General features: G+C 37.3%; 2 protein-coding genes across 2 annotated transcripts; both read left to right on the forward strand.

Moving 5' to 3' along the window:
* Positions 1–3: 3 nt before the first annotated feature.
* On the forward strand, positions 4–5998 carry LOC123548074 (uncharacterized). The gene has a single exon (XM_053524762.1). The coding sequence runs from the start codon at positions 3229–3231 to the stop codon at positions 5287–5289; it is 2061 nt and encodes a 686-aa protein (XP_053380737.1). The 5' UTR covers positions 4–3228; the 3' UTR covers positions 5290–5998.
* A 1469-nt stretch (positions 5999–7467) lies between these two features.
* Positions 7468–20182, forward strand: LOC123548085 (L-proline trans-4-hydroxylase-like). The gene is made up of 8 exons (XM_053524763.1): positions 7468–7624; positions 8994–9075; positions 12063–12173; positions 13669–13760; positions 16105–16195; positions 16560–16689; positions 18015–18166; positions 19843–20182. Exons 1-8 carry the CDS (start codon positions 7533–7535, stop codon positions 19954–19956), a joined length of 864 nt encoding a protein of 287 aa, XP_053380738.1. The 5' UTR covers positions 7468–7532; the 3' UTR covers positions 19957–20182.
* The last annotated feature ends 880 nt before the right edge of the window (positions 20183–21062 follow it).

Here is a 21062-nt window from a genome sequence, read left to right on the forward strand (position 1 = left end):
TTGTTCCAATTGGAGGGGGGGGGGGGGGGGGGTCTGTAGCATCATTTTATAGTCCTTTACCAAGTTTGTTCAAATGGGGGCACTTGGCCCCTTTTAGGGGCTGCTAGAGCTAAAAATAGAAAAACCTTTAAATGACTTCTTCTGATGAACGGCTAAATGGATCTTCATCAAACTTTGTCTGAGGCATCATTATAAGCTCCTACAAATTTATTAAAATGGGGGCACTTGGCCCCTTTTAGGGTCCTCTAGAGCTAAAAATAAAAATATGTTTAAACGACTTCTTATCATGAACCGCTTGATTGATCTCATTGAACTTGGTCTGTAGCATCATTATATGGTCCTCTCCGAAGTTTTTTCAAATGGGGGCACTTGGAGCTAAAAATAGAAATACCTTTAAACCACTTCTTCTCATGAAACGCTTGATGGATCTTCATCAAACTTGGTCATCAAACTTGGTCTGTAGCATCATTTTAAGGTCCTTTTCCAAGTTTGTTCAAATGGGGGCACTTGGCCCCTTTTAGGGGCTGCTAGAGCTAAAAATAGAAAACACTTTAAACAACTTCTTCTCCTGAACCGCTTGATGGATCTTCATCAAACTTTGTCCGTAGCATCATTAGAAGGTGCTCTCCTAAGTTTATGCAAATGGGGGCACTTGGCCCCTTTTAGGGGCCACTAGGGCTAAAAATAGAGAAACCTTGAAAGGACTTCTTCTCATGAACAGCTGGATTGATCTTCATCAAATTTGGACTGTAGCATCATTATGAAGTCTTCTCCCAAGTTTGTTCAATGGGGGCACTTAGCCTCTTTAAGGGGCCACTAGAGCTAAAAATAGAAATACTGTAAAATCATTTAATTTCATGGGCATGAAATTTCGTGGTTTTGTTCATAATGGCAGTTTCTTGGGCATATGAATTCGTGGATTTCAACTTTTGAACATAAAATATATGGGAATTTTTCTTGTTCGTTGGGATTAAATTTCGTGGATTGACTCAACCACGAAATCCATGAAAATTAGTCCCCCACGAATATTTATGATTTCACAGTACCTTTAAACAACTTCTTAACATCAATCACTGGATTGATCTTCATCAAACTTAGTCTTTAGCATCATTATATGAACCTCTATCAAGTTTGTTCAAATGGGGGCACTTGGCCCCTTTTAGGGGCCTCTAGAGCTAAAAATAGAAATACCTGTAAACGACTTCTTCTCATGAATTACTTGATGGATCTTCATCAAACTTGGTCTGTAGCATCGTTATATGGTCCTCTCCCAATTTTGTCCAGGAACGGCCTGTGGCCAAAACTATGAAGGGCATCTAACTTCACTCCACTCATAGTAAAAGGAGAGGGGCGATTGAAATGGGGTTGTGGGGCTGGAGAGAAACACCAGCCAGTACCAATACAAAACAGACAAAAACAAGTTTAAATAGGGACATCGCCTCGGAATGGTCAGTAACATATATAAAGGAAACTGGGGATTTAAATGTGTTTAAGTTATGCCAAAACACATGTGAAGGTGTTGCTTTAAACAAAATGATTGCAGTATATTTTTCCTCTCTTGTTTGTCTGCTACGAACTTGCTTCAAGTAACAATACTGCTCAACAGACAATAATTAAGTATTTGTATCAACCTTTAACCTTAAAAAAGAATTTCAGTCACTGTTTAAGAGGAATCCCAATATACATATGTATATATTTAGTTTTGCAATGCATTCATGATTGACTGCAGTAGATTAGTGTCTTTATGAATCAATTGAATGTGTTGTCTTTCAACTAATGTAACATCTGTTAGATACATTTTAACAGGTATACACAATAAATATATACTTAAAGACTATAGTGTTTAAACATCAATTAAATATAGAATTTTTTTTGTAGTTTCTAGAATGCAATGACTTTATCATTCATCAAATCATTTGTATTCATTAACTGTTCAAAGCTCTTTCTAGATTAAGAACTGATTTCTAGTATTACTAAGCAGAATCCTTTATTTTGATGCAAGTTGACATGAACTTTTTAGAAGGAAGAAACATTTCCAAAGGATTTTACAGGAAAGTGAAGTACTTCTTTTTCATTATGCCCCCGAAGGGAGGCATATAGTTTTTGAACCGTCTGTCTGTCGGTCTGTCGGTCTGTCAGTCTGTCGGTCTGTCGGTCTGTCCGCATTTTTCGTGTCCGGTCCATATCTTTGTCATCGATGGATGGATTTTCAAATAACTTGGCATGAATGTGTACCACAGTAAGACGACGTGTCGCGCGCAAGACCCAGGTCCGTAGCTCAAAGGTCAAGGTCACACTTAGACATTAAAGGTTATTGCATTGATGGGCGTGTCCGGTTCATATCTTTGTCATCGATGGATGGATTTTCAAATAACATGGCAGGAATGTGTACCACAGTAAGACGACGTGTCGCGCGCAAGACCCAGGTCTGTACCTTAAAGGTCAAGGTCACACTTAGACATTAAGGGATAGTGCATTGATGGGCGTGTCCGGTCCATATCTTTGTCATCGATGGATGGATTTTCAAATAACTTGGCATGAATGTGTACCACAGTAAGACGACGTGTCGCGCGCAAGACCCAGGTCCGTATCTCAAAGGTCAAGGTCACACTTAGACATTAAGGGATAGTGCATTGATGGGCGTGTCCGGTCCATATCTTTGTCATCGATGGATGGATTTTCAAATAACTTGGCATGAATGTGTACCACAGTAAGACGACGTGTCATGCGCAAGACCCAGGTCCGTAGCTCAAAGGTCAAGGTCACACTTAGATGTTAAAGGTCTTTTTTCATGTTAGTGCATTGATGGGCGTGTCCGGTCCATATCTTTGTCATTCATGCATGGATTTTAAAATAACTACGCATAAATGTGTGACACAGTAAGACGACGTGTCGCGCGCAAGACCCAGCACCGTAGGTCAAAGGTCCTAAACTCGAACATCAGCCATAACTATTCATTTAAAGTGCCATCGGGGGCATGTGTCATCCTATGGAGACAGCTCTTGTTAAATATATATTTTTGTCATTTTACACCAATTTCAGACTTCATGTATATAAATCAATACCTTTTACAATTAAAATGAAGAGTATGATCACACATAGCAATACCTCATTAAATCTAATGAAATTTAATTAAGTTGCATGGAATTAAAGATCAGTAAACCATACTATAAAGAATGTGTGTTTTTTCTTATAATAACTTATTTTATTTCTCTGATTAATTTTTAGATGTTTAAAAGAGGGTCAGTGCAGAACGCGCGTCGAAAAATAATACTCACTATTATACTGACAGCTGGGCTTACCGTGTTATTCGTATTGGTGATCAAAAATTACTCTAATTTAGCTATTTTTGAAAAGGAAAAACACTCGCTTGACTCGCACTTTGTGTCCAGACAAGTTCAAGGTAATCATGCTTTTCGGAAATCTTTGTTTCTTCATGAAAAACGAAACGTTAGCAGAAGTCCTAGAAAAACCTACATCGTTAATACTCCATACTGCAAGATTCCGAATTTTCATCCATTTCACCCGAGGATTAAAAAGTTTGTCCAGATTTTGGAGCCAGCCAGGTGCAAATGGAATGCACCTCTTGTGTATCAAAGTGGATATTATTTAACAGTCAATCTGAGGGCAGCCAAACTGCCTCCTTATAGTAACAATGTGAAATTTTGCACATACAAACCAATATATCGTCCAGCCATTCTACCCACACATAAAAATTTCATATGGTACGGAGAAGAGAGTGCTCCATTCAATATTTCAACCAAAGTTCCATATGAATTTGTGCGTGTGAACTGTTATGATAAGCAAAATAATTGTCTGTATTTTAATTTTCATGCATTTGTTCAAAATAATGTGCATTTATACAATATGTTCAAACGACGCTTGGAAATGCATTTGAAAGAAAAAGTGTTGAAGAAGTATATGAATGTAATGTTAGTTGGAATTGATTCTCTATCCAGATTGAGCTTCATGCGTCAAATGGTAAAAACTAGAGCATTCCTTAAAGAAAACCTTTCAGCCTTTGATATGATGGGGTACAATAAGGTTGGGGATAATACATTTGTTAATATTGTGCCTTTGACACTGGGAAAATTTTTTGAAGAAATTCCATGGAATAGAAATAAAACCTTTGATGAATTTAAATTCATTTGGAAACAGTTTGAGGAGAAAGGATATCGGACCCTTTTTGCCGAAGACCGACCTGATATATCTGCATTTGATTTCATGAAGAAAGGGTTCAGTACCCCACCTTGTGAGCATTATTATCGCCCAATGAGTATAGCCATGTTTAATGAGGAAGGTCATTGGACAAAAAACCATACTTGTTTTCAGGACAGACTGGAAGTTGAAATAATTCTTAATTATACTTATGATTTTGTTGATACTTATAGAAACAATGCACAGTTTTCTTTCACATTTCTATCTGGTGTAACCCATGATAATCAAAATGGTGCTAGTGAAATTGATGATATTTATTACAATTTTTTCAAACGTTTACATTGCAACGATCTCATCCAAAATACTGTTATATTTTTCTTTAGTGACCATGGTATTAGATACGGCTCTGTACGGGAAACATTTATTGGTAAACTTGAGGAAAGACTGCCTCTTATGTATTTAATAGTCCCCGAATGGCTTCGCAAATCATATCTAAGTTTATCAAGTGCCTTATACATTAACCAAAATCGATTGGCATCACCTTTTGATGTGTACAAAACGTTAAAAGATATTCTGTTTTTTGACGGATTAACAAAGCCAACAAATGAAAGTTCTCGTGGAGTAACTTGGTTCAGAGAAATCCCGTATACCAGCTCCTGTGAATCAGCTGGTATCGCGCCTCACTGGTGTACATGTCTTCAACATAAAAAAGTAAAAGTCAACAACCCAGAAGTTGTTAATGCCAGCAATGTAGTGTTAAAAGAAATTAATAAGCTTTTATTTCAATACGAGTCTCTCTGTGAAGAATTGTCCATTTACGAGATTAAAGATGCTATACATATTTATGGATCAGATTCGATTATTATGGGTTCTAAGGGCAACATTTATGATATTACTCTAGAACATGATTTGAAAAATAAAAGAAAAGAATCAACAGAGTATGTTCAAGTTACAATTGAGACCATTCCCGGCCATGCACAGTTTGAGGCTACAGTTCAAGTAGAGTTACTTAAAAAGCACAATGTCATGCATTACAGACTGTCCGGTGATATCAGCAGAATAAACATGTATATGAAACAATCCTCCTGTGTGGAAGACTTCCATTTAAAAAAATTTTGTTTCTGCAAATGAACATGGAAACTGGAAAATTAAAGCTCCTGAAGTTCAGGTTGCATACAAAGGCAGTGATTGGAGCGGTATTTGTCAGGTTAGACCACTTTGCAATTGATCCAGGCCTGATTCTCAGTCACAACTGATATCCTGACTAGTGTTCACTGTTGATTACGTTATATTTATATTTTGACAACTTTGGTTGTTTGTGTTACGGCGACACTTACACAATGCCTGTATGTTTAAAGCCAACCCATGACAACTGTGTCAGGAAGTTGACTCGATGGCCCGGTGGTAAGAACATTGGACTAGTACCCGAGCGAACCAAGTTCAAATCCTGCCACAGGCAGCTGGGATTTTTTGTCATAAAATGCTATGCTATTTGATTTGTTGCAATTAAAAGTAGAAAAAATTGCTTCAAGTCTTACTTGAAATAACTAAAGAAATACTTAAATAAATTTAAACTTGGAAAAAAACTGTTTTAATGCATATTGTTTACTTTTCCATCAAATGTTTAAAAGGGAAAGAGTCAAACAAAGGACAATGGTGTCATGTGGTCGACTTTGTAAACAGTGTTTTCCATGTCATCTTTTTACAGCTATTAATAGACAGCATTTGAAATGTAATGTGATTATGTCAGATCACAAAAGGGGCATGTCTTTTGTACAAACCAAAGAGAAAAATGCAGTATGAAAAAGTGTAAATTCAGTGAATACATTTACATTTTTGTGCCCCCTCCACGCACCCCCCCCCCCCCCCATCCCACTCCGTGAATTGTGGGGGCATAGGATTTGGTCTTGTCCATGCGTCCGTCCAATGTTTGTGATGTGCATAGCTCAAATAGTATTTGATATAAATTGATGAAACCTTACACAAGTCTTTATGATAGTATGAACTATTCACCTCCTATTTTTTGTCTGCCTCCGCCTCCTATTTCCAGAGTAATGGCCCCTGAAATAGTCAGAAATGCACATTCTCACCTTGTGACGCGCCTAGCTCAAAAAGTATTTCATATAAACTGATGAAAACTTGCATGAGTCTCTATCATGATATGAACTTGCGCATCTCTTATGTTTCGTCTGGTTTCAATCCCAACTTTTTAAGTTATTGCCCCTGAAATAATAAAGAAATGCACATTTTCACTTAATGACATGCCTAGCTCAAAATGTATTTGATGTAAATTCATTAAACCTTGCTTGAGCCTTTATCATGATGTGACTTTGCACTTTTTGGCATTCTTCTTGAGAATCTTAGCGCTTATTACAGAGTTATGGCCCTTGAACTCATAGCTCAAAAAGTATATTGCCTAGAATAATGAATCCTTTACCGGTATGTTAAATGTTTGTTGAGGCTGTGCCCCCTTAAGACAGCAAACATTTGAGTTATTGCCCCTTATTTGTGATGTACCAGTGGGGGGCACACCCTGTGCCCTACAGACACATTCTAGTTTGAATATGTTTTTTGTTGTACACTGCAGAAAAAAATGACAAAAAAACAGCTACCAATGCGAGAGATCTTAGCACTTTGTACTGGATTCTGGAGGTGACATATTTTCTTCTTACAAGCTTTACATGTATTATCTGCAACGGAGATGGACTGTGTACCATTATATTTAAGTTTTATACTTGTATTCATAATATTGATTGCTGAAACAAAATATATAATAATACAACTGACCCATATAATGCAAGTTATATGCTTAGTATTACATTTGTTTATTGTAACAAAAACATTAGGGCTTATTTAGTTGTCTGTTTTCAAGCTTCCCTGTAGTTGCAATATGTGTCATGGAAAATGATTTAAAAGCAATTATTTATCAAGACTGATATGTGTTTTCTATTTCATTAAGATTTGCGCAATTTCATTTCAGTTTTAACACTACCCCTTGTAATTTTCCCAGTTTTTAGAAATAGAGTATTATTAATTTTCCCAAAATGGACAGGCACTTCCTAATATTTGTAAAAAAAAAAAAAAAGCCCTGATTACAAAATATATTTAATAAAATATATTTCATTAAAATTAGTGATATCTTTGAATATGCTGTATTTTAAGATATAAAAAGGTACATTCAATGCAAATTAAGGATATCACAATGAAAAATATAAGATATTACGACATATTGAATGACCCCATAAATACTGTCCATATTGTAACAAAATTATAGTAAATGATTTTGTTATCATTATCATTTCAAGGACAGTGTCTCAAGTTGCTGATAATATTTTAAGGTGTTTGTATTTATCACAAGTTATAGAAAAGTCAAAATGGAAGTTACATACAACATTAATGATAAAACTTTAGAAGTAACGGAGGAAATGAAAGATGCTTTTGCTAAAGATGGATACATAATAGTTAGGTAATATTTGAGAATGTTTTGTGTTTTATGTTACATGGCAAGTATAATGCGAGCTTTTACAAAAAGTAAACAGTTATAGTGATCAGTGCTATTTGTATTTGAGACTGATTGAATTGTTAACTGTCGACTCATTTTCAACTTATTGTCTGACTGCTTTCATGATTGTAACTGTGAACTCTATTTTAACCCTTGTCCTGCTAAATTTCTATAATGAACTTGTCCATCTTTCAATTTGGACAGTACCATTAACTGTTAAAAGGGGTGCTTACCAAAAAGATACTGACTGAATGGCGAGCAGTGCAGATCATGATCAGATTGCATGGATGTTCAGGCTGATTATCATCAAAGGCAGAATCAGTCGTATCTAGCATGATATTAAGGGTTAAATATTATTACAAATGAACTACATATTGTTGATCCGCAGTTGACTCTTACTGACATATGACTTGAAATATATAAACTAGTCATTGATGATGTTGGTACAGTGTAAATATAATATGTATGTGTTGCCATGTTCTGATGGATCATTTTATCCTCAGACCTACCAGTTTTGTTGAAATGAGTTCTGTGAAATGTATGAAGTATATTAAAGGTAAATGCTAACATGCCATAAGTTGATTCAACTCTATAGCTACAACAAATATTTAAGAAATGAAATTATTTTTTTCGGTGTTCATGCGAAATGAACAACAGAATAGGATCGGCAAATCAGTGAATCTCGCTAGCGATTCATGTTTAATTTGCCGATCCTATTCTATCGTTCATTTCGCATGAACACAGAAAAAAATAGTTTCATTTCTTATATTTACATTATATTTCCCTTCCATTTGTAGACAAGATAATATTATATATTGCACATATTTTGTGGCATTTAACATTAAAATCAGCTTCCCGGCCATTCTGTTCACCACACGGAACAACTGCGACGTCATCTAAGGAACGTTCTCCCTGACTATACGTGGACATCGTCAAAACAGCAGTTGGTTATCACTAAGTAGCGATGACGTAAATTTCGCGCCTTTCCTTTTGCTGTTCATGCGAAATGAACGTCATAATTTTCAATGGAAAAGAATAGGGCGAATGTAAATATTTATAAATGAATAACAAAGGAAATTGAAAATATGCAAGGTAGCAAGGTACTTCTAATAATTAAACAGGGGTAGTTAGTAACTAATGCATACATTCATTTATAACACTGTTGTGGAAATTTCCTATTTTGGTAAAACCCTTTTGACAGCAGATAATGTCTTTGTACATGATAAAAGTGAATGCATTGCATCTGTGATGCTAGAATGACTCAATTTGTATACAAAAAAAACTTTTAAGTAAAGTCATAGCAGACCCAGTGAATTGATTTTGTTCTTTTCAGAAAGTTATTTGAAAATGAGGAACTTGTGAAAATGAAGAGAAATTATGAGGAGGGTGAAGATTATCACAAGTTTAAGTTTATGGTCAGTATAATTATGTGACATTATTCGTAGGACTGATAGTAATATACCTGTATATAAGTATTTTCATTTTTGTTTTATTCAGATTTTGTATTTACGATGCCACACACGTTTCACTGTAAGAATTTTTTATGATTTTCGAAATGACAGCACAGTCGAAGCATTGTTTCAGTTTTTGTATCACTAGGTAGGATGTACTGTAGGCGAAGAAAACCAACAACAGGTACTGGAATAAGTTAGTCCTGAAGTTAAAGACATCAAATTTAATCATTATTAATCTCTAAAATTAATGTACATGTAAATATTATGTTGCATCAACACAAAATACAATCATTATTTATTGTCATTCAGACAATTTTTCATAAAGCATCCCCTAAATGAATTTGCCTTCCAATGAATTAAATATAGAATAGAAACATCTTCCGTGCCCTGTTGTAAAAAAAAGTCTACACCAGATATCTGACCTTCAAACCATGATAAATGTATAATGAACTTATTTTTATGCCCCCCTTTGAAAAAGGAGGGGTATATTGTTTTGCAGATGTCGGTCGGTCGGTCTGTCGGTCGGTCGGTCGGAATGTAGACCAATCCGTTTCCGGATGATAACTCAAGAACGCTTGGGCCTAGGATCATGAAACTTGATAGGGAGGTTGGTCATCACCAGCAGATGACCCCTATTGATTTTGAGGTCAGTATGTTAAAGGTCAAGGTCACAGTGACCCTGAACAGTAAAACCGTTTCCGGATGATAACTCAAGAACGCTTGGGCCTAGGATCATGAAAGTTGATAGGGAGGTTGGTAATGACCAGCAGATGACCCCTATTGATTTTGAGGTCAGTATGTTAAAGGTCAAGGTCACAGTGGCCCTGAACAGTAAAACGGTTTCCGGATGATAACTCAAGAACGCTTGGGCCTAGGATCATGAAAGTTGATAGGGAGGTTAGTAATGACCAGCAGATGACCCCTATTGATTTTGAGGTCAGTATGTCAAAGGTCAAGGTCACAGTGACCAGGAACAGTAAAATGGTTTCCAGGCAATAACTCAAGAATGCTTGGGCCTAGTGTCATGAAAATTGATAGTTAGGTTGGCCATGACCAGCAGATGACCCCTATTGATTTTGAGGTCATTAGGTCAAAGGTCAAGGTTACATTGGCCAGGAACAGTTAAATGGTTTCTGATCTTCTTATCCAAAACCATAGGGCCTAGGGCTTTGATATTTGGTATGTAGCAAAATCTAGTGGTCCTCTACCAAGATTGTTCAGATTATTTCCCTGGGGTCAAATATGGCCCCACCCCTAGGGTCACATGGTTTATATAGACTTATATAGGAAAAAACTTTGAAAACCTCTTGTCCAAAACCACAGGGCCTAGGGCTTTGATATTTTGTATATGACATCATCTAGTGGTCCTCTACTAAGATTATTCAAATTATTCCCCTAGGGTCAAATATGGCTCCGCCCTGGGGGTCACATGGTTTACATATACTTATATAGGGAAAAACTTTGAAAATCTTCTTGTCCAAACCACAAAGACTATGGCTTTGGTAATTTGTAATGTAGCAACATTTAGTGGTTCTCTACCAAGTTTGTTCAAGTTATCCCCCTCGGGTCAAATATGGCCATGCCCCAGAAGTCATATGGTTCATATAGACTTATACAGGGAAAAACTTAGAATCTTCATGTCCATAACTTACATCATTCAAATTTGGACCACATGTATAGTTTTGAGTGGCAAGATGAACCTTGACATGAGTTGACCTTGATCTTGACCTAGTGACCTACTTTCACATTTCTGTACCTACAGCCTTCAAATTTGGATCACATGCATAGGTTTGTGTACTGAAAAAAAACTTTGACCTTGTCATTGAGTTATTGACCTAGTGACCTACTTTCACATTTTTGAAGGTACAGGCTTCAAATTTGGACCACATGCATAGATTTTCGTTCCAAAATAAAATTTGACCTTGATTTTGACCTAGTGACCTACTTTCACATTTCTCAAGCAACAGCCTTCAAATTTGAACCACAAGCATAGTTTTGTGTACTGAAATGAACTTTGATCTTGAGATTGACCTAGTGACCTACTTTCACATTTCTGAAGGTACAGGCTTCAAATTTTGGACCACTTGCATAGTTTTGTGTTCCGAAATGGAATTTGACCTTGATTTTGACCTAGTGACCTGCTTTCACATTTCTCAAGCTAGAGCCTCCAAATTTGAAGCACACGCATAGTTCTGTCTACCGAAATGAACTTTACCTTGAATTTGATCTAGTGACCTGCTTTCACATTTCTCAAGCCACCACTTTCAATTTTGGACCACATACATATTGTTTTATACCTAAATGAAATTTGACCTTGATTTTGACCTTGAGCTAGTCTTGAAATTTGGAACATTCAAAAATGGCTCAGCGGATGGCGCCAAGATCAATCTGTAATCTCTTGTTAGGTTAATAGGTTAAAGGTCAAGGTCAGTTTAAACCAGAATGGTAGAACTTTTGTTTACAGTGAGCATATAATTTCTGTTCCTTGTGCAATTACTGAATGCATCAAGGGGGGCATTTCGTGTTCGACGAGCTCTTGTTATTAGTTAATCTTTCTGTAGAGATACAACTTACACAATGTCATGTAAACATATGTGTAGTCAATGCTCACACGTACAAGAAATACAGACTGGCATCATCGCCAGCTTATCCATGTGGTGAAGAAGATCAGACTGCGGAGCATATACTTCAGAGATGTAAAAGGCATGACCAGGAGCGAGCTGTGACTTGGCCGATAGATACCTCAATCCACCAGAAACTGTATGGAGGCATTGAGGATCTGCAGCAAACCACAAGTTTCATCGAGGCTACTGGTCTGACAGTGTAGTCACTAACGACAAGAAGAAGAAGAAGTAGAAGATGTAAACATATTTTTATATATGCAAATACCACATAAGTAGTGTTAAGTAATGTCACTCAGTTGTTAAAAAGTTGATGATTAATTAAAGGTGAAAGACAAAGATGGCAACCAGAGCGCACAGATCACATGGAATTTTCCTGGGAATGATGTGTTTGGTATGGCTGCAAGGTGTGAAAAACTTGCAGGAACTTGCCAACAGGTATAAGATTTACAAATGATTACGTCTCCCCCCTTCTGGGGGAGACATATTGTTTTTGCCCTGTCCGTCCATCACACTTCATTTCCGATCAATTACTGGAGAACCATTTGATCTAGAACCTTCAAACTTCATAGGGTTGTAGCGCTGCCGGAGTAGACGACCCCTATTGTTTTTGGGGTCACTCCATCAAAGGTCAAGGTCACAGGGGTCTGAACATTGAAAACCATTTCCGATCAATAACTAGAGAACCACTTGACACAGAATGTTGAAACTTCATAGGATGATGAGTCATGTAGAGTAGATGACCCCTATTGTTTTTGGGATCACTCTGTTAAAGGTCAAGGTCACAGGGGCCTGAACATTGAAAACCATTTCCGATCAATAACTTGAGTACCACTTGACCCAGAATGTTGAAACTTCGTAGGATGATTGTACATGCAAAGTAGATGTCCCCTATTGATTTTGGGGTCACTCTGTTAAAGGTCAAGGTCACAGGGGCCTGAACATTGAAAACCATTTCCAGTCAGTAACTTAAGAACCACTTGACCCAGAATGTTGAAACTTAAAAGGATGATTGTTCATGCAGAGTAGATGACCCCTATCGATTTATGGGTCACTCTGTTAAAGGTCAAGGTCACAGAGGCCTGAACATGGAAAACCGATAATTGGACATGCAGAATAAATGACCTCTATTGTTTTTGGGGTCACTCCATCAAAGGTCAAGGTCAAGGTCACAGGGGTCTGAACATTGAAAACAATTTCCGATCAATAATTAGAGAACCACTTGACACAGAATGTTGAAACTTCATAGGATGATGGGTCATGTAGAGTAGATGACCCCTATTGTTTTTTGGGTCACTCTATTAAAGGTCAAGGTCACAGGGGCCTGAACATGGAAAACCATTTCCGGTCAGTAACTTGAGAACCACTCGACCCAGAATGTTGAAACTTCATAGGATGATTGATCATGCAGAGTAAATGACCTCTATTGTTTTTTGGGTCACTCCGTTAAAGGTCAAGGTCACAGGGGCCTGAACATTGATATCATTTCCAATCAATAACTTGAGAACCTCTTGATCCAGAATGTTGAAACTTCATAGCAGAGTAGATGACCTCTATCTATTTTGGGGTCACTTGATCAAAGGTCAAGGTCACAAGAGCCTGAACAGTGACTTGAGAACCACTAGGCCAAGAGTGTTGAAACTTAGCGGGATGACTGAACATGCCAAGTAGATGATTCCTATTGCAGCCAACCATCAGTGTCTCTTTGACTTTCGCTCATGACTCCTATTGACTTCTTGCCTATACGACTTTCCATTTGGGGAGACATTCGCTTTTTTACAAAAGCATCTTCTAGTTTAATCTGAGTTAATTTTATTTATTAAAAAACTAGTCATACGGGATAAAAATGATCAGGAAAAAAAACACTTCCATTGTTCTGAAATTATTGAGATGAATGCATATTTTGTTGTTAACTGAAAAGAACCTATTTCAGCTTTTGGGTGGTGAAGTGTACCATTACCACTCCAAGTTTGTTGTCAAAGACCCAAAGACAGGCGGTCAGAGAGCTTGGCACCAAGATTATGGGTAACTAGAATTTAGTTATCAGCAGGCTATTTTTCTTTAGATAATTATGTCTCCCACCACACAGTGGTATGGGAGACATATTGATTTACTCCAGTCTGTCTGTCTGTGTGTGTGTCTGTCTGTCACAAAGCTTGTCCGCACTTTAAGTCAAACATTTCTCATCCGATCTTCACCAAACTTGAACAAAATGTGTTTGACCATAAGACCTCGGCCAAGTTGGATAACTAGCCAAATCGGTCCAGGCATATTGGAGTTACGGCCTTTGAATTACCAAATATTGGCCTTTTTAGCTCACTTGTCACATAGTGACAAGGTGAGCTTTTGTGATCACCCTTCGTCCTTCGTCTGTCCAACCGACTGCGTCCGTCAACAATTTTTTGTCTGCACGATAGTGGTTTCATTTATGATTTTATTTTAATCAAACTTGCACACAACTTATATCACCATAAGATCTCGGTTCCTTTCTGGAACTGGCCAGATTCCATTATGGGTTCCAGAGTGATGGGCCCCTGAAAGGCCCAAAATTAGCTATTTTGACCTTGTCTGCACAATAGTAACTTTATTTATGATTTAATGTTTACCAAACTTGCACACAACTTGTATCACCATAAGATCTTGGTTCCTTTCTTGAACTGGCAAGATTCCTGTATGGGTTCCAGAGTTATGGCCCCTGAAGGGGTCAAAAATAGCTATTTTGACCTTGTCTGCACAATAGCAGCTTCATTTATGATTTGATTTTAACCAAACTTGCACAAAACTTGCGTCAACGTAAGATCTTGATTCCTTTCTTGAACCGGCCAGATCTCCTAATGGGTTCCAGAGTTATGGGTCGGAATTAGCTATTTTGACCTTGTCTGCACAATAGCAGCTTCATTTATGATTTGATTTTAACCAGACTTGTATCACTATAAGATCTCGATTCTTTTTTATACGCCCGCAGGGACGTATTATGTTATCGCCTCGGTGTCCGTCTGTCTGTCTGTGTGTTGGTTAGCAATTTCCCTTCCGCTCTGTAACTCTTGAACCCCTTGATGGATTTCAGAGAAACCTGACACAAATGTTCACTCATTGAAAGGATGTGCAGAGTGCATGTTTCGGATGGCTAAATTCAATGTCCATGTCACACTTAGGGGTCAAAGGTCATATGACTTTTTTTTATGTGAATATTGCTGTGCATTTGCGTTGCATTGCAGTGCTCTTGTTTTTATTTGGCAGATCCTTCTTTTGTTCACTTACAATATTTTTTTTTATTACTTCCCTTTTATGTTACTATAAATAGCTTATTTAGTAACTTTTTTATTATTGGCCGTAGGGAAAAACTGAGACTGATTTTTAGGTGTATTATGACATATCTGTACCTTGTAAGAATTTTTTCTTTTTGTTTTTGGTTAAAGCAATGGTACTCAGGTGAGCGATATAGGGCCATCATGGCCCTCTTGTTACTCTTGTTCGCACTCTAAGTCAAACATTTCTTTTCCGATCTTCACCAAACTTGAACAAAATGTGTTTGACCATGAGACCTCAGCCAAGTTTGATAACTAGCCAGATCAGTCCAGGCATTTTGGAGTTACGGCCCTTGATTTACCGAAAAATCGGCCTTTTTAATCTTGTCTGCACTCTAAGTCAAACATTTCTCATCGATCTTCACCAAACTTGAACAAAATGTGTTTGACCATAAGACCTTGGCCAGGTTCGATAACTAGCCAAATCAGTTCAGGCATTTTGGAGTTACGGCCCTTGAATTACGAAAAAATCGGCCTTTTTGCTGTTGTCCGCACTCTAAGTCGAACATTTCTCATCCCATCTTCACCAAATTTGAACAAAATATGTTTGACCATAACACCTCAGACAAGTTCGATAATGAGCCAAATCGGTCCAGGCATTTTGATGTTCTGGCCCTTGAACTGTAGTGAGTAAACAGTATATAAAGACCGACCTGCTATTTAGATGATAAGGCAGTTGTGGGAGACATTCACTTTTCTTCCTTGCATCTCTAGTTGTTGAAAGGATATGAATAAAATGCAAGGTACATTATTAAAAACTATACATGTTGAGTAATTTAGTTGTAAGTATATAAAGTATGGTAATTTGCAAGCATGTGAACTAAACGTAAAGCTGGGCTCATACCCTTTCAAGCATGTACTCTTAGACTAAATAGCTCAGGAGTTCTTTGCTAGCATGTAGCTAGAAAGCTAGGAAAAATATGGAAACTTGCGAAGAAGTGCACTTAAAGGCTTGAAAATAAGACATCTTGCAAGCATGCTGGTCATAATCTTAGTTTTGCACATTTATATATTGTTTTGCATACATATATGTTTATGCAGTAGTAATATTTTTGTTGTAGATATTGGTACAAAAATGGCTGCCTTTTCCCTGACATGATGACAGTATTTATTGCTATAGACCCGGTCAATAAAGGGAATGGTTGTCTTCAGGTAATATCATGCAGTATAGTTGAACATTGTTACATTCTTTAATTTGGTCTTCTTACTGCCTATAAAAACAAAGGGTTACCAAAAAGAAAATCATCTTTATCGCATCAAAAGAAGTAACAATTGGGAAATGTAATAAAAAGATGGCTGAAATACTTTGATTATTGCAGGTAGAAGTGCTTATAAAATTCTCACAGACATTTCAATAGTGAAAATATATCTAAGTTTTACCTTGCAATGTATGTAAAGAAAATTCAACATTATGATGTACGTATAATATTCAAAAAGTCTTTGATATGTCTCCTTGCGTTGAACTTGAGTACAGTCTGTTAAAATTGTATCACTTGGTATGCTTGTATTTTAAAAGGTGTTGCAAGGATCACATCGGGCTGGCAGAGTGGAGCACGGACAGTTTGGTGGTGAGCAGGGTGCGGACATTGAGCGTGTTGAAGAATTAAAAAAATTCTGTCCACTCAAGTTTGTTGAGATGGATCCAGGTACTGATAAGAAAATGGTTTCACCCCCATTTTCAATTATTAACATTGACTAGAACATGGGTATGCAGTAATGAAAAGATACATTTCAACCGAGGATATGTGCTGAGAAGTAGATACGCAGAGGTAATTGTTCATTAAACAGACATCCATTCACATTGATATGGGATGATTGCCTGTGGTCAGTAGATGGCCCCTCTTGTTTTTGAATCAGTAGTCAAAGGTGAAGGTCACAGTAACCTTGAGTCTGAACAATAACTGAGCCATGCCATGAGAAAACCAACATAGTGGGTTTGCGACCAGCATGGATCCAGACCAGCCTGCGCATCCGCGCAGTCTGGTCAGGATCCATGCTGTTCGCTTTCAAAGCCAATTGCAATTATAGAAACTGTTAGCGAACAGCATGGATCCTGACCAGACTGCGCGGATGCGCAGGCTGGTCTGGATCCTTGCTGGTCGCAAACCCACTATGTTGGTTTTCTCATGGCACGGCTCAACTAAAGATTGCTTTAGCCTACAGTTTTCAGACTTCATAGGATGATAGCCCATAGTAGGTAGATGCCTCCTATAGTCTTGTGGTTCAGTAGATCAAAGGTGAATGTCACAATGACCGAAGGACTGGAAACAGTTTCCTCTCAAGAACTATAGTGCCTTGGCTTACAGTTGTCAAACTTCATTGGTCAGTAGATGATCCCAGTGGTGGTCAGTAGGTCAAAGGTAAAGGCCAAAATGTTTTTGAGACTGACAATAGTTTCTACTGCATAACTAAAGAACTCCTTGGCCTACAGTCCACAAACTTCATATGTTGATTGCCTGTGGTCAGCGGATGACTCATTATGTTCAGGTCACTAGGTAAAGGTCACTCTGACCTTGACACAAAAACAGTTTCAGCTCCGTAACTAAAAACATTTTAGCCTTGAATCCACAAACTGTATAGGTTGATTGCCTGTGGTCAGCAGATGGCTCTTTTTTTTGTTTAGGGTCAGTAGGTTAAATTGCACGATCATAGTGATCTTGGGACTGAAGATGGGAAGGCTATCATGGGGGCCAATCTTGTTTTACAAACAGCTCTTGTTTTATTTTAGTTTTTTCTATTTTTTAATTTTTTGCTATTTCTATCTCAGCAAAGTCCCTCTTAGCTTGAATAGTCTCAGGAACTACATTTTATGAACAAACATAATGTCTGAATACAAACTGTATGGACACATTTTAATGAACCAGGTGGAAAAAAAGACCAGATGATAAAAAAGCAGATCTTGTTGTTTCTTAACTCTAATATTCTATATCAATAGTAAAGTCTTGATAAGTGATAGCCATTGTGTTTTCAGGGGATGCACTGTTTTTCCACTGCAATCTGTTACACACCAGCGACATCAACTCTAGTGATGGCAGACGTCTGGCGTTTCTTCCAGCATACAACAGGAAGTCAAATGATCCTGTGATTGACAGTCACCATCCAAGATATACACCCTTAGAGATGGTTAGTATAATCTTAAAAGCAATAACAATTTTTAGCTCGACTATTCAAAGAATAGTCTAGCTATTCTACCCTGGCATCGGCATCACACCTTGGTTAAAGTTTTGCATGCAAGTACATATGCCTTCATTTAAAGGCATATAGCTTTGAAACTTATTTTTTGTTTTTTCTAGGTCAATTACCAACCTCACTAGGTCAAGTCCCATAACTCTGACACGTTTTTTAGCCAAATTATGCCCCATTTTGGACTTAAAAAAAACCCTGGTTAAAGTTTACATGCAAGTTACTATCTCCAAAACTAATGCAGATATTGAATTGAAACTTCACATGTGTCTTCGGGTTATAAAACTAGTGAAAGCATCAAGTCCTATAACTCTGACATGCATTTTGGCCAAATTATGCCCCCTTTTGGACATAGAAAATCCTGGTTAAAGTACATATAACTATTACTTTAAGGCCTTTGAAACTTATTTTTTCTTTTTCTAGGTCAAGTACCAACCTCACTGGATCAAGTCCCATAACTCTGACATGTATTTTGGCCAAATTATGCCCCCTTTTGGACTTAGAGAATCCTGGTTAAAGTTTTGCATGCAAGTTACTGTCTCCAAAACTAATGCAGATATTGAATTGAAACTTCACATGTGTCTTTGGGGTTATAAAACTAGGTGATAGCATCAAGTCCCATAACTCTGACGTGCATTTTGGCTAAATTATGCCCCTTTTTGGACATTGAAAATCCTGGTTAAAGTTTTGCCTGCAAGTTAATGTCTGCAAAACTAATGCAGATACTGGATTGAAACTCCATAGATATTTTAACATTTAGGGTAATATTGCTGCTTCCAGGACAACAGTTCGAAAAGTCGAGCATTGGTTGTCTTAGGGACAGCTCTTGTTGATTTCAATATTTATCACATGACAAATAATTTTCTTTTTCAGTGCTTCAGTAAAATGTTTCTTATTATATTCCCACATGTACAATATTAACAACAACAGTGAGCCAGTACAATATTGGTTAATTTTCGATATAACCCTTTCTCATAAAATGATTCAGAAATCTGTTTTCAAAAACAAGAAATAATTGTGCAGTATTTTAAAGAACCTTCCGCTGTTTTTTATGAACATCATCTACACTTGCACAGAGAAGCATGGTAAAATTATGGCAGAATTCATCAATGTTCCAAGTATGAAATACAATAAGCTGCTTGGTGTATATTTCTAATATTATTATTATTTACTGTCAATGGTTTCTGTATCTTTATAATGTTATTATAATATTGATCACATGTTTGACATTGCTGGAGTGAAATAAAGTTATTACATAAATTTGATAATACACTTAGTGTAATAAAGCTTGGACGTTGACATCGTTTATTAGTAGGAGACATTGGTCGAATTTACTTGGTCTGTAATAGGTAAAGAAAGAAGGAATTTTGATGTTTCAATAAGAAATGCTTACATGTGATAAAAAGAATATTACATTTGTGTCTTTCCACATTGAATTTATTAAACTCGTTGAATAAAATTGATAAAATGCTCGACAAGCAACAACCGGCTGGATGATATTCAAACAGTTATCACACCTTGGTAGTGTGTGAAATGTAATATTAAAAATAAATTCCTGATAGCCTATAGAAATTCTACATATAGTATATATCATAATGTCACTTTTATTACCACAGGTACCGAACAATGCAGTTCTCGAGTGTGACAATTATACAGGTATGGAGGGAAAAGGTTTCCTGGACATGGCCAATCTAAAGACACTGAAATCTCAAGTGCAATTCAACAAGTAGATTGGTGCAAATCGAATTCTAGGAAAGACTTAAATTTTATGTTGTCAGAATATGTTGCTTGACCTCCAGTTGTTTAATTTAACAAGTTTGTGCATTCTTTACATGTAAAAAATGGTTCAGTTAAATTATTAGAAAAACAAGTATTTTGTCTGCTTTATAAATCATTCCCATTGTTGCTTTCATTCATTTTAATTTTCTTATTATTGTAATAAAACCATGAAAAGCATTATTCGTAAAACATATATGATCCTATGTGGCCTGTCAGGGGTAACTGGGTGTGTATTCTTATGCCCCCGAAGGGAGGCATATTAGTTTTCAACTGTCCGTCCATTCGTTCGTTCGTTCGTCACAACATTAACTTTTTGCATGAAGGCATTTTTCTCGCGAACCACTGCACCCAGGACATTCAAACTTAACATGCTGATAGTACTTATTGAGTACACCACCTCTACTGACTTTGGGGTCACCAGGTCAAAGATCAAGGTCACAGGGGCCAACGTTAACTTTTTGCATGAAGGCACTTTACTCGCGAACCACTGCACCCAGGACCTTCAAACTTCACATGCTGATAGTACTTATTGAGTACACCACCCCTACTGACTTTGGGGTCACCAGGTCAAAGGTCATGGTCACAGGGGCCAACGTTAACTTTTTGCATGAAGGCACTTTACTAGCGAACCACTGCACCCAGGACGTTCAAACTTCACATGCTGATAGTACTTATTGAGTACACCACTCCTACTGACTTTGGGGTCACCAGGTCAAGGTCACAGGGCCAACGTTAACTTTTTGCATGAAGGCACATTACTCGCAAACCACTTCACCCAGGACCTTCAAACTTCACATGCTGATAGTACTTATTGAGTACCACCCCTGCTGACTTTGGGGCCACCTGGTCAAAGGTCAAGGTGCTGCGGGGGCATTTATCACCATTAGTGACAGCTCTTGTTGTATGCTGTCTTTGACCCAAAAAACAACGAAGGTCGTCTACTGACCATAGAAAAATATCCTATGGTGACTCACAGTCAAAGCATCTTGACTTATTAAACAGAAACTGTTGTCCATCTAGAGGTCACTGTGACCTTGACCTTTTATCTATGTATCCC

This window comes from Mercenaria mercenaria, chromosome 15 (assembly GCF_021730395.1).
Source record: "Mercenaria mercenaria strain notata chromosome 15, MADL_Memer_1, whole genome shotgun sequence".
Classification (NCBI taxonomy): domain Eukaryota; kingdom Metazoa; phylum Mollusca; class Bivalvia; order Venerida; family Veneridae; genus Mercenaria; species Mercenaria mercenaria.